The sequence below is a fragment of the Empidonax traillii genome, unplaced genomic scaffold (assembly GCF_003031625.1).
Source record: "Empidonax traillii isolate 1590-97213 ecotype Southwest subspecies unplaced genomic scaffold, ASM303162v1 scaffold49:size1601597, whole genome shotgun sequence".
Lineage (NCBI taxonomy): Eukaryota > Metazoa > Chordata > Aves > Passeriformes > Tyrannidae > Empidonax > Empidonax traillii.
Window position 1 is genome coordinate 1,145,272 of NW_020955242.1, and position 14,866 is coordinate 1,160,137.

Below are 14,866 nucleotides of genomic sequence, written 5' to 3' on the forward strand. Positions count from 1 at the left end.
TACAGTTAAAATATTTTATAAACCACAATTTCACTCAAAAAAACCCATTTTATCATTAAGACAGAATCCTCTGTAAAGATCAAAGATTTATTCCTCCAAATAATCATCTTACAGCATCTAGTTAAGGCAGTGTTTTGGGGCTCTAATCCACAGAACTCTGTGGCTTCACAAATTTCTTCCACGTGTCCTAAGAAGGGAAACAAGCTTATTTCAAGCTAGCATAAACAAGGCAAGTTTCAAACCTGACACCTCTATCAGAAAGTACTCAGAGATATAAATTACTTCATATACTTGATCTGTTTTCCTTGCTGTACTTTCTGTGACCATCCCATCACAGGTGCTGCTGAACTGGAGAGCTCAGCCCCGGGGAAGGTCAGTGAGGAGCTCACGGCACAGAGGAACACGGCACCAGATGGGGCTGGGAGAGCAGCTCTGAGAAACGGAGCCCAAGGAAAGAGGAACCGTGAGCACCAGCACCTTCACCATCTCACTGCACCCCAAGAGAGCCCTTCTGAAGTCAGATCCCAGAGCACAGATCTCTCCCTCACACCCCCTTTTCAGGACACTTTGATCACTATTTAAGCTTTCTGAAGATACGCTAGAAATAAAGGAGAGCTATTGCTGGGGATTACTCATTCTCAGATGAAGAGACAGGCTTTAACCTTTCAAAAAACACGGGGTAAATGGTCTTCAGAAGCATGTGAATCCAGAGACTCAAAAAACTGACATTTATTAGAAAAAATCTGATTAAATGACTCATATATGTAAAATTTAAAATATGCCTGGATTTTCAGCATCAAAGATTGAATAGGGACAGGATGATAGGTATGAAATATAAAGTAAGAAAATTTGGAAGAAGTTCTTGTTCTTCTTCAGTCTTTTTTTATTTCCTGTTTTTGATGTAAAATCATTTCTATCATAAGGGTTTTCTTTCTTTTTGAAACAATAAGACCAACTACTGCATGAACCTCTCCTAAACGTATGACACCGTAAATCTAATCTAGGTTCACAAAACACTTCTGATTTAAATTCATGAAATTATAATTTGCCTCAGGCATGTAGTCCCTGCTGAATTTAATAAACATATCTTCACTGAAAAATTGTGTTCATTGGCAAAAAAAGGCTTTCACCTTATTGGTCAGTGCTGGTTTCACAATACTGATAATTTTAAAATTATTATTATCAAGAAAATGAAGATTCTTAGCAGTTTTAAGATCAAATTGGTAAAGAAAAATCTCAAAAATGATAAGATCTATTACAAATAGCCTTCAAACAATATAAAACTTGAGCACATAAATATGATACTTAGCAGTTCAGTCAACACATATGATGAAACAACTTTCTAATACTTACTAGTTCTTGTATTTTACAAAAAACTCTTCTGTGTCTACTGTCATCCCAGCAGATACCTAGGAAAGGAAAATCAGGGGAAATGTAAAATGATAGATGCAAAACACTTCTTCAAATAAACAATTTTATTCCATGACAATCACTTACTTCTTTCTTTATTACCCTGGAGGATAAGATTTTGTCTACAATTGCTGCATCTTCTTCACTTGGATTTTCCTATAAATGCAGGGGAAAAAATGACATTATAAAACTGCAGTAAATGCCCTCTCTTTAAACTGATTGGGCTTAAAAGCTTCAACCACAAGTGGCTAGTCAGAAGAGCAACAATAAGGTAAATTTGACCTCGACCATTAACCTTCTCAAACAGTCTGGGAGTAAAATTTAAAATCCAGGTCTCTATCCAGAGAAAAGTACTTGCCAAAGTCTGGCACTTTTAAAGAGCATTAGATGAAATGCTCACGTTCCAAAAACACACACAGTGTAAGCACTCAGGATTCAATGCTTCCCACACATAGACTCACTGTGAATCCCCCACTGAGTTAAAGTGATGCTCTGGACAAACCCAGCATTTCCTTATACAGAAATGGAGAGCTCTGACAGACAGGTTAAAAAAAAAAAAATGCAGCATGTGACGAAGTCAGCTGAGTAGATTCACTCTGCGCACAGGTAACAAACATGCTGTGGAATCAGGCAGAGAAGTCATGTCCGGGAATTCCAGAAGAATTTAGATGTGACAAACAGGGGACTACTTGTCTCTGCCAAGACTGAGCTATGGTTCCAGAGATAGAGAGGCAATCTGTAAGAGGTGCTTGCAATAAAAAGTCACCTTCTCTTTTCTCTGATTTGTTCCCAATTAGACTGCCCTTCTCTCTTTCCCTTACAACTTTTGGCACTCTTTCAAGCATTTGACAAACACGTTTTTCCTGTTTCTTTCCTGCCTTTCTGTTTACCCAGAATGGCCCGACAGGAAGTTTGAGTCCCAGAGCTGGCACAAGTTAAACAGCAGAGTGTAAACCTTGAAAAGGTCGAGGGGGTAGAGGAGGAATATCCTTTTTGAATACCTCAGCAAGTAGAGATCCCCCAAATAATTTTATACTTCTCTAAGTCATGATAACATAAGCACAGAGCTTTTCCATATGCCTACACCACATTGAGACAAACCCATCCTTAGTCTTATCCTTATGCTTAACTTCAATTAAGCCAACAAAGGTTTGTAACAGAAAAAATAGTAAGAAGCCATTTCTTTCAGTTTTCAAGATCTTAGCAAAATGTCACGTTAAATTATCGCTTACTAATGATAATGTATTCCAAGTTATGAGCTTTATTCACTGAACTACTTGAGACAAATAGGAAGTTCCCACTACGGACTAAGCCAGTTTTTACTCACCACAAATAATTGTAAAGGCTGTTCAGCAGGCAAAGGGGCAGAATTCTTTTTGATTTTTACAGAAACTTTAGCTGCTTCTTCTTCTGACTGTTTCCCTTCTCCTTCTTCAGAGTATTTTTTCCTTTTAACTTGACGATTTGATCTTCTCTTCTGCATTCAGGATAAAGAAAAAAAAAAAAAGGAGTTTTTACACAAAACTTCCCCTAACATGAACTGTACATTTTGGGACACTCTAAGCAATATTTCAGTTGTATCTAAAACCAAAGGCCAACATTTGATATGAAACATGAAATGCACGAATCACAAAGGTACACTATTTTTAATTATTTATTCTCTGTTTCATGTAAACATTTGATACTTTTTAGAGTTCAAAAGCAAACATAAACCACTATTTTCAGAGTATGGGAGAAAAGCTGATACATAATAGATTTCCCATGAGCATCGGTATTTCAACAGCAATTTCCTAATGCTGTCTAGAGTGTTACCATTCAATTCCAGAATCAGAGGGAAAGCTACAAAATATGCCTCAGTGTCTCTACTAAACAACAGTGCTATATACAAAAAATTATGAAGATTTTCACTAGATAATACTGGCCAAATTGCTAATGAAGTCTGACCTGATGGCTAATAAAGCTGGTTGCTTTGTTAATGTACTTATTTTCTCCTCCACCTTAATCGGGGCTTGTTTAACAGCATTATTTGGCTCACTTTGCTGTTTATCTCTCTAACCTTTCATTCTGGTTTCTGCAAGAATCTGAGGACAAGTTTCAGCTGAAGAAATAATGCTCAGTCTAAAAAAATATTTCTTTCTCACTCACAGTTTCAAATATTTAGATTATTAGGTTATTGCATAACGTTTCCAACCCTCAGTACCAGTATATGAGACGCTGCCTATTTAACTGTAAGATTAATTTTTAAATTGGATTCACTGGATAAAAATAGCAGTATCAAACTAGTGAGGTAACAGCTGAAAACACTGCAATCTGCTTTGGAGAACTGATCATCATAAAAATAAAACCAGCTGAGTAAAACTGCCTCTACAAAACAAAGGGTATTTTTGTGCAGGAAAATCCACTGCAGGTTGCAATGTTGTATTACACTGTGGTGCTCAACTGGAAGAACACGGGGTGAATAGAACAAAACCCCAAATCCTGTGGTCACACTGGATTCTGCAGAGCAGACATTAAGTAACAGTAAGACTGCAGCACAGGAACTTTTCTTCCTGACTGTTAAATTCAGCCCTTGGTCTGGTTGGTATCTGGTAAAAGACACAGCTATACTTCCACAACCACATCAGAGGTGTTTTAGTAAGGTAGATCAGTCAAGTACATGTATCTGAAAAGTCAAAGAATGGGCATCACCATTCCTCTAGAGAGGTTACATATATGAAACTACTCCATCAGCTTTCCACAATTTTAGAACAGCTATTCTTCAATAAAGAGTGAGTGTGTGTGAGGTGGGGTGTTCACACAAAACAAAACTTTGACTTTAAACAGACACACTAATGTCACATTGTAGTTAAATCAATAATAGTCTGCTGACAGAAGTAGATTTTAAAAAAAAAAAAAAGCAGGTAATACAATCAACACAAAATTATGTAACTGGCATTTTCAATTCCTCTCACTATGTCTTCTCTTAAAGTATGAAGTGATTAGCAAAACATCAGCATATGTTCTCCAGCACATTAATATACAACCTGAGCTGTTTGGAAAAAAACTTTGTGTTTACCTGAGCTGAGAACCATGGTCATAAACAAATGCTCTAAGACACAAAATAAAGTAGGACCACACATAAAAAAAAAAATTTAAAAAACCCCCAATGTATTTAAGGAAGACACTGTGAAACTAAGCATGCAAAATGAATTAGGGGGAAAAAAGACCTAAAATTGCCCCCCAGAGCTTAGAAACAGGTATTTGCAACAGAAATTAGAAACAGCTCTTCAAAAAGAAAATCATGACCATGTTTGAAAACTAAAGAGAGAATGAATTCATGAAGTAAAGCAATTTGTCTTTCCTGTTATGCTTCTCCCCCGTTCCTTGGAATATAATGGGGCAGTGCTGTGACATTCTGTAGCAGAGGTTTTTACTCTCCCATGACACCCCCTCTTAGCTCTACCCTCTGTTCTTTTCTTGATATTCCCTGTCTGTCCACACTAGAACTGAAGATGACCTCTGTCATGCTGAAAAACAAATATACGAACCCACCAAGAGCAACGAGGAAAAGAAACCAAGAAAGATGTGATCTTCAGTCTTTTGCATTGGGTTTGCTGGCCCCCACACTTATTCCTATCTGATAACAGAACACTATTACAAGTTACAGTACTTCAGACCCACCAAATCTGCTTTCACCTCCTTCAGTGTGCTAAATGGACTTCCTATACTAAGACAAATTTCCATGAGAAACAAATAATTTCATGTTCCCTTCCAGGTAACCTTTACCTAAGACAAGCTATGACTTAAGTTAATAAAAAGTCATTCTGGCAAATGGCTTCTGATACTTATTTTCCCCCCCCCAGCATTACTATGAGTGAAATACCAGAGGGCAACTCAGTATCTCATAATTGGTCTTTGACAACTGTCATCAAATAATGCAATTAATTTTTACTCAACAGCACCTTATTCTGAATACTGATTTCATCTCTGCGGATGAAATTGCCACAGGATAAAAACCTGTGCATTTCCAGCATAAAATCTTACTTCAATGGAGACTGCCCTAAAGCAAGAAGTTATAATTCCATTACTAACACACACATAAATAGAATATAATCTCTTATCAACAGTTCATGCTTCTTTGTGCACAAGTCTTAGAAATAATTAGCTATTTTACTATATTATACCAGGGCAATCTACGAAAAAATCGCAGTAAGGAAGTTACAAGACAACTATTCCTCAAGGGAATGTCTCGACCACTTCAATTCTTCATCTGGCACTTCCTACAAGTACTCCACAACCAGCTAGAGCCTATCAGCACATTGATCATTGCTCCCTTCAGATTCAACACTACAAGAAATCTGCTTTTTCTGTTTCTACAGCAGCAGAGCTCAGAAAAAACATAGTACAGCTCTAAACAAACACTTTAAATGTTCTCCAAGATCCAGCTTCACTAACACAAGTCTCTTCCATGAGGCAAACTCTGCATTTTCACATAAGTAGCCAAAGTAAGGATCAGGTCTAAATGCAAGCTCAATAGGAAGTATTTACAGTCTCACATCTATGGACTTCTATACTGGAATTGAACACAGACAAGCAGGGCATTGATGTCCCATTACAGAAAGGGGCTTCTAACCTGTAGGATTTTCTGATTCTCAACTGGGAAAAGCAGCTGATTACAGAAGGTTCTACCTGGGAGATGGACAGCAGTGGGAGAGAAACTCTCATTGTGTCAAAGGCTGTGTAACTCTTGGGAGAGAGGGGATAAAAAGACCTGCAGAAATAGCAACACATAGCAACAAATTTAAAAGGGAAATATTCTGACTTCTTACCTGTGAGTCTTCATCTTTCAATGGCCGCTGTGGAGTCTGTTTAGCATCAGACAATTCATCTGAAGATTCATTTTTCCTTTTCTGCTTCTTACCCAGTGTGATGATCAGCTTCCTGTCAGAAACAAAAGCCCAGCACCTAAGTGAATGCCATACAGTAGTGTACATAACCCCAGGATTAAGAGTACCACATCCACTAGCAACACTCATTCTTAACATAAAACTCAGAGAGCACCACTGTTTGAAAAATAGGTCTCAAATACTTTACAGCAGGCTGTACTTTACACTAGTATTGCTCACTAGTGTTTCTTTGCCTTACTATCACAAACTCTCTGTATCATACCAATTTTAAATCTTGAAACAAGTAACAGAAATGCAAAATCCAACATTTAAACCAACTGAAAATGGTGAACTACAAAGTTAGCAGAGATACCGTCTGCAGATGACAACAGCAAATGATTTAAGTATGTTTGCAGTGGCATAGTAATTCATAATCACTGCAGAATGATGACAAAGTATCCAATAAAAACACAGACAAATAGCTGTCCTAAAAATATATTTTATATAGTTTCTAATAATCAGATCCATGTAACAGAAAATGAGGTAAGTTCCTGCGTAAAAGCTGCTTCTTCCATTTTACAAACACATTAAACAAAAGATTTTAGTCTTTACACAGGCAATACATTTTACACCAAGATAGCATTAAATATATTGGTCACCTGAAAACACTACTGATGAGAAGGTAATGGTTGGAACACTTGAATCTCATTTGCTTCTCTTTTCAAGTGTCCAAATAAGAGAACACACATATATTTACTGTGTCCAAACCAACAGTGCACACGTAAAACAGCTTGAATTACCAAAACATTATGGAAAGTTTAAGCAACATGGCTTAGAAAAGTTTCTAGCTGTCTTTTCAGAGGCAATGAACATTTTCCTAGGTTTTCAATATTTAAATACTATGTAATGTTGAGTGGAAAGGTTTAGAAAAACCCCAAACCATAAAAGATTCTCCATTCCCGTATGTTTTACTTGTAGCATGAAGGGAACAGCACTGGGGAATGCCTGTTGAAATGAATGCAGCCAGCATAATCAGAGCTGCTTGTTCACAGAGTTGTTTGTTCACAAGTAAATTCTGGTCCTTGGCTTTTCATTAGGTGTTCTCAGTTTAATTATTACTTAGAAAACTTGTTTCATAATCACAGGAAATAATTTCAACAATGAACACACTGTTTTTCTACGTCCTTCAAGGTTAGTCTGAGGGTTTTCCCCCCCTCGCTTTCAAGTTCTGATTAGGAATCTTTTGTTTGTTTATTTGTTTGTTTTAAGACTGTTGGATTCTCGGGTATTTTTCCAATATGACTCTTTCTGGTGATGAACTTGGACAAATCACTTCTTCCATTTTTATCTCACTTTGTTTCATAAAATTTAAGTGTTACATTAGCACTTGTCAGCTAATATGTCAAATTAGCTAATACATTCCAAAGTGTTGCAGACAAGGCACACTGTGATTGACCTCCTGAGCTCGTTGTTAAATAGAATTCTGGATGCTACAATTTAACACGGATTTAAAGGGAAACCTGATAAACTTATGAGTGAGATCATTCATGAAATGATACCCATCCCATCAAGTTCCTGGTTTGCATCTTTAGAGTTTGGGAAGATAGTAAGAAGTATCATGTATGTTTTCTCTGCTCTTAAATTCTTCCTGTTGCTTCTGGCCACTGGAGGAGAGCACCACTGGGCACACACTCTTCTAAATTTTATGTTATTAAGGGCAACAAGCTGTGCTGATCTGGACTTGTCCCTTGCTGATCTTTTCACTGAAACAACTGGATATAGAGCATATTCAATCCAGGAAACTCATATGATATAATCTGTAAATTACTATTTTTTTGACCAATAAATAAGATCCCAAGTCTTCTCTTTGATTTCACAGGCATTAAAGGTTTGATGTACATATGGCAAGTAGAGATGACTGTGAATCTGACAAATATTTTGGCTTTTAAATGAACAAGGAGACTGCTAACAACGAAGAAAAAGGAAAAATTAATGTTCTTGAATCAAATACATGTTGACGTGTAAGTCAAACTGGAATAGACCTCTGGAAGACTTGGTCCCTCCTCAGAGCCAACTTCAGAGTTCTTTTATATTGCTCAGTCCAGTTAAGTTCTAATCTCCAAGGTTGACACCTGATAGGTGTCACCTGTCGCAATCTTTTCCAAATTTTGATTCTTTTTTGTGAAATGTTAGGTTAAGACAATTCATAAATGCATAATGCTATGCTAAGCATTTGCATCCAGGCCACCACAGCTTGTTCTCACTTCATGCACTACTGCCTTGTATTTTAGGCTCAGGTTCCTTTTGTACTCAAGAAGCACAACAAAGAGACATGGGGTTTACTGTGGGTTGTAGTAAACTGAATAGCAGAGGATTTTAAGGACCTTCTGTTTTTTGTGATTAGACTGCTCTAACTACATCTTTCCTTGCACATTTGTTCCTCTCCTTCTCTGTAGTTGTAGTCCTTCCTTGCGTTCCCCTCCTGCTCTGCCCCTGCAGTCTTACACACAACATTCCATTCCTGTCTGCTTTTGTGTCTTGCCTTGAGCTTGTATTCCCTAACCCCCGTGCTTCTCTTCACAAGCTTCTCCTTGAAATGTTCTTAACATCTTCTCTACATGTTGCAGATCAGAATGTTTCCTCCTCTACATGGATATGGTGCCAACGAGAGGAATAAATGCACAGTTTTGCTTCTTTCTGATCCAGTGCCCAGAATCACAATGCACCTTGCTATCAAAAGTTGCTGAATGACAGTATGGTGCTAAAGTCATGCATTTCTATCAGTAAAAATGCAATCTGCTCATATTTTGGCCAAAACCTTATAAAAAAATCTGCTATGTGAAAACAATAATTTTCAGAAGCTTGTAAACTGGATCAATCCTGTGAAATATTTTCATTGAGAGAGCAAGTTCTCTTGCCAGTTTATAAATTTCTGCATGAAAGCATAAAGATCCTTGGCTAAAATCCCTTTTTTCCTCCCTGAAACAAACTGTTCTGAACAGAAACTATCTATTCTGTTTCTGTGAAAAGTTAACAGCATACTATAGACATAGAATAAATATCACTAGACTCTACTCCAATTTCACTTTCTCCTTTTTAAATTTAAAATTATCTTATTACATAACATCTAGAAATACTTCAACGATCAGACATCGTAGATTTCTTCAATATATATTTCCTCCTTCTATAACTACAAATTAAAGATGTTGAGAAACTTGCACAGAAAAGTTTAACAATAAGCCATTTCAAGAGCCAATATTACTTCTGGTCTTCAGCACTGGACTTCTAACATGGTTTAGAGCCACAAAACTCCAAGAGTTAAAATATCAGCAATACCCTCAGGAACCACTATTTGAGGAACATTGCAGCTTTTTCCTTACACAAGAACCACCAGTAAGAATGTGCTCCATTCCCCTTCTGTTTGGTACCAGAGAATGTGATGGAAACACTGTCAGTACTTTGAACAGCTTTAAAATGATAAGAGTTTTCAAAGCCTTCCAAATAAAGAACATGAGGAAGTATTAAAGAGAATAGGAAAAAAAAAAAGTGGCAAATACGTATTAGGCATGTCAGGAATCGTAAGTATAGCTGGCCTCCAGTGCATGCCTTTAATGCATCATTTTACTTCCATTTTCCCAAAACAGAAAAACACCAAGTAACTCATTATTAGTGTCCAAAGCCACCTCCCAGCTACTTCAATTTGTAGCCAAAGCACTTTGCTATTATTAATAACAATAAAACTTCTATGTTATCTACATACCCATGTTTCTTTATCACTAAAAACTTAGCTAAAAATATAAAGTAGATATTTCCTTGACAAGATAGCATATCCTCTTGGAATGAGAGTTAAATGCTCATATAAGGCCAGTTCCTCTTACCCTTCTAGCATATGTTTAATAAATAATACCAATACACTCGTATCAGCTACTGTCTCCTTCACCAGTTGCATTTCAAATTAATAACTTCTGGACTGTGCACAGATTTTTAAAACTCCTGTAGTATCTCTGGAACCAACAGTCATTTCAAGCTCATACATCGAAATTAGAATGCAAAACAACACACAAGTGTTTGGTTAGTTATTTGGTAAGACCACACCATTTTGTTTTCATACAGTTTGCAGTAGAAACTTCAGACTATGTCACTGAGATCCTAATTATGCATCAAAACTATAATCTGGGATCAGAGAAAACTTCACCAGGGAGTCACAGCTCAGTGCATGCAAAGATATCCCAGAAGGATGATCACATTTGGAAATTATGTGCCATTTTATTCATGACAGAAGTTAATGATCTTAACAGATCTACCAGAGCTCAAAGATTCAGCGAGCATCCCTTCCTTTTGACCAGTATTTGCCTCACTTGCACGAACCATGAAGAGAACTCACAGCGTGTGCCTCAGGAAAATCAAGCTCTAGGTATTTATACTCAAACAATACAGGACCACCGTGCAGGTGAATCACTTCCCCTCCACCCTCCTCCCCACATCTCCTGTTGCTACCTGAGTTTAAGAGGGTTTTAAACCATCTTTACAGTATCAGATCAACAAGCAAACAAAGATTATCTGCCAGGGTCTTGGGTTAAAAAAATGCTGTCTTGTAAACAGTATTTGTGTTCACAAATACCTACTTCAAGGTTCAAGGCAACAAGGATATTTCCTCATTCAAGTAGCACTCAGGATCAAATATCACTTGCTGGATTCATTACTGTGTAATTTAAGGGTTAATAAACAAAATCATCCATTGCTCTTTTAGCACATGAAACAAGACAGCCATTTCTGCTAACAGGAAACAGTTCTGAACTTAAGGACTATCACCCTGACTCAAACTTCTTTAAACTGAGTTTTTAGAATTTGGGGAATTTGGGCAATTTATTTACTTAGACTGTGCAGTGATTAAAAAACCCCAAACCTACATGTAGTCTACTGATACTGTCCTTTACATCACCAGTGCAGAGCTGCTGCTTTTCATCAGGGCCGTGATATTTAATTTTATGTTTGAGTAGGTGGGAATACGTTGAGAGCTATAAAACCTAAATGCCAATCTACTTTTTTGAACAACAGAACGTTCACAAATTCATAATTCTTCGTATCAAGTGGTAAGAAGTAGACTTTTTAGTTTAAATATGCATCACCTTAGATGGAAGAAGTGGAATCAGTTAGAAAAAGCTTATAAATGGAAACAAGTTCTATGCAAAAACATGAAAGCGTTTAAATAGATTCCTAAACGTCAATGCACCTTGGTAAATAGGCAGGATATGAAAAGTGATTCTGGTGTAAGCAGAGAAATTGTAAAGTAAATTTTAAAGAATTAACTTGATCAGTAATCAATGCATAAAGCAAACAGATTACTTAATTTGATAACACTACATATATTATACATGCATTCTTCTAACAATTTCTGTCATACCCTTACAATGTTCTTGGTAATAATATAGTCATTTATCTTCACCAATGCTTATGGTACAGAAACTTTACTAAGCACTGGATCCAGTTTTAAACCATTTGACTAACATTACTTCTTTGACATAACAGCTGAGTACTAAAAACCTTAATCCTCACGTTCAGAAACTACAGCCTGACCAGGAAGTAACTGCTGGCAATTTTTAACTAGCAAAGATAAATTGGGAAGAAGCATGTTATAAATTTTTCCTATACGTGTAGATCTCAGAGGCATCACTAAGGAAAATATAAACAGTTAAGATAAAGCCACCAAACACATACTAATTGTGTTCAAGTAGCAAGGAAAAAAAGAATTAAAAATCATCCTGCCCCCTAAATATAGATGTAGTAGTTAAAATTCATCTTGATGCCAGATGAGGGCTACTCAATATCAGTAAAAACTGTGATGTATTACAATTAAAAGCACACTTCTCTTCCTTCTTTTTTTTTCTTTTTTTTTTTTTTTTTAACTGATGGCTACCAGGCAATTTTATCCAGCTCTGTTCAGCAACTGGTATTCCAGCTCCAGCTCTACCACAGCACCAACCCAGAGTGTATCATTTACACAAAGGGGCAACTGTAACTCTCAAAATCCTCCTCAAGAGAATACAGGACATGCTACACAGACAAAACCCCTGTAAGATATAGGCAAAGTCCACGAGCATAAAAGAGTTTGCTGTTTAAGTGCTGGACCACAGAGGGTACAATTGTGCTCACACTGAACAGGCTGTGTTGGCTGCTAGCAGAGACTAAAACTATTTCCCGAACATTTTCCAAAACAAACGAACAAAATCAATATATTTGCTATAGTTTCAGCCCTTTCAGCTCCTGCAAATCGACCAAGAGTCACCCAAAACCTGTGTCTGACTTCAGGTATTCTCAAAAACACACAATTCTGCACCATCTCCCGCATGGACACTCCAACCCCAAACTGAATCAGCTTTTGAACAGTTCCTGCAAGTTAAATGTGTTTGCTACAGAAAACACTGCATGAAAAGAAGTGTATTCATCTGGGGTGCACAGATCACACTGGAACTCCTAAAAGGAGACTGCAGATGCACCCAAATAAATTCTCCCCTACTGTTAAAAACGTGTATTTAGCTTATTCTTTTTTTTACTGTAAACCTTTAGTGGTTCTAAGGTTTCACTCATGATTTTATTGCTTGTAGAAAAATTAGTTGATAATAGTTTATAACAATTGGAAATTGTTTACTTATATTTTTAAAATCTGAGGAGACTTCAGGTTTTATTTTCTCCTTAAATGCAAGAACTGTTATATATACACAACTTGGCTATTGTTTAAAGTTTTTCCTCCTTATTGATTAAAAACAAAACTATAAGTTTTTTTTCATCCCATTTTAAACAGATCTCAAAAATCTTTCTTTCCAAGGGAAAAAAACCACCCTGTTTTCACTGAACTGAGATTCTCACATTCCCCTTCTTGCTCACTAAAGCACTTGTCTTTTAAAGGTATTATTTGAGCATGGTAAAATTTTCTCCCGAGATTCAGTCACAGTTTGTTTTATTTTAAGTTAACAAGAAAAATCAAAGGAGCAACCCACACACTTAAAAACTCATTCCTATTTTGACATCGTAAAAAATCTGAGGATGTGCTTAGATTCATTAAGAAATATTTTCTTAAGAACAGAAGTCAGGAAGAAACCTTTACAAGAGTTGTTTAGCCTTCTAAAATCCTTATTAGTTATTTAGGTTTGTTCTACTCTGAACAAAACAAATCTTATTAATCACACAATTTTTTTTAACCCCCTTTGTAAAGACAAATATAGCCATTCTATGGTAATTATTCTTCTGTAAGATCAGTAGTTACATTTGCACAGAAAGCAGAGCCTGTAAGATTATTCTTTTAAAAAATCAAGGCCTTACTGCAATTACTACTCTGCAAAATCAATGGTATATTCTTTGCTAAACAGTTATTTTATGTATTTATATCAATAATATAAAACAGTGCTAACTCAACCCACGAATCTGGACAGAAAAATGAACTCTCTGGATGCCTCAAAGCATTTGATTTGCTGCTGTTCATCTAAATACAAAGGAATTCTGTGAAATCTATAATAGAGGCTCTAGAAGACTCTCTTCACTGCTCTTTAAAAGGACCTGACTGCTAAACCTTCAGGTTTATCCTACATAATTAAAGCAATACCTGGCAGTGTGATTGAGTTAACGGAGAGCTACTGGGGCATTACCTGATTAAAATGGTAAGTAATGGGGAGGCAAACCTGCACAGCTCAGGGCAAAATTATGAAACATTGACCATACTTAATTAAACAGGAGTTCCTCAGCAGATTGCAGGTACTTTGCATCAAGCACAAATACCATGGTTAAAAGAACACGCTTTGAGAAACATCTCTTTCTCAACTGACACCATCTGACGAAATCCTGAAACCCGATTCAAAGTGATGTGCACAGCGAAGCATTTCACGAAGACAAAAGTGAATGCAGAATTACAAATCGGAGGTAACAGCTTACTTCCCATTAATTTTTGTTTAAAAACAGTAAAAATATTATGGGAACTATGTAGTATATCGTAAGGATGATACTTTGGCAGAGTTTTTTCAATTATACAAAAGAATCAATAAAAAGGACAAATTACAAATCTCCATGTAACTGCCACCAGCTAAATGACCCTGTAAAGTTTTGTGACAGACCCACAAAATCTTTGTTAAAGAACGTTAATAAATTCAGAAACATGAAAGCAAAATCAATTTTGGAATACATATACATAAAATCCCACCTTAAACAAGATGGAGAAAAAAAGAAAAGGAAGCAGTACCCAGTGCACTTATGACCAGCATCACATGCCAACCCAGAACCAGAAAAGAAAGGAATTAACACTATGAAGGTTCACACTAAGAATCAAATTGAGTGTATGAGTATAGTATGTATAACCTTCACATTGTAACTACTCAATGTTGTTTACCTCAAACATGTAAGAAAAGTACTGATCTCTAGGAAGAAAAAAAAAAATAAAATGCAGAGAAATAGGCTGATTAAAAGAACATTCATTTCAGTTCCATACATGAGAATATACATATGTATATGAGACATTTAAATTTGGAGAAATATGCCAGTTAATATTTCAGCTACCACAAAAAGAGCATGGATTTAAAAAAAAAAAAAAAATCAGACTGTAG

General features: G+C 36.4%; 1 protein-coding gene across 6 annotated transcripts in view; it reads right to left on the minus strand.

Annotated features, from left to right (window-relative positions):
- CHD9 (chromodomain helicase DNA binding protein 9) overlaps positions 1-14,866 on the minus strand; it is an 84,669-nt gene that overhangs the window by 34,664 nt on the left and 35,139 nt on the right. For all 6 annotated transcript variants that reach the window (XM_027879005.1, XM_027879006.1, XM_027879003.1 and 3 more), the window contains 4 exons: positions 6,219-6,330; positions 2,738-2,887; positions 1,498-1,566; positions 1,354-1,409 (listed from right to left, as the gene is read on the minus strand). In XM_027879005.1, the coding sequence (XP_027734806.1) occupies positions 1,354-1,409; positions 1,498-1,566; positions 2,738-2,887; positions 6,219-6,330 (387 nt within the window). The remainder of the gene's footprint in view (positions 1-1,353; positions 1,410-1,497; positions 1,567-2,737; positions 2,888-6,218; positions 6,331-14,866) is intronic.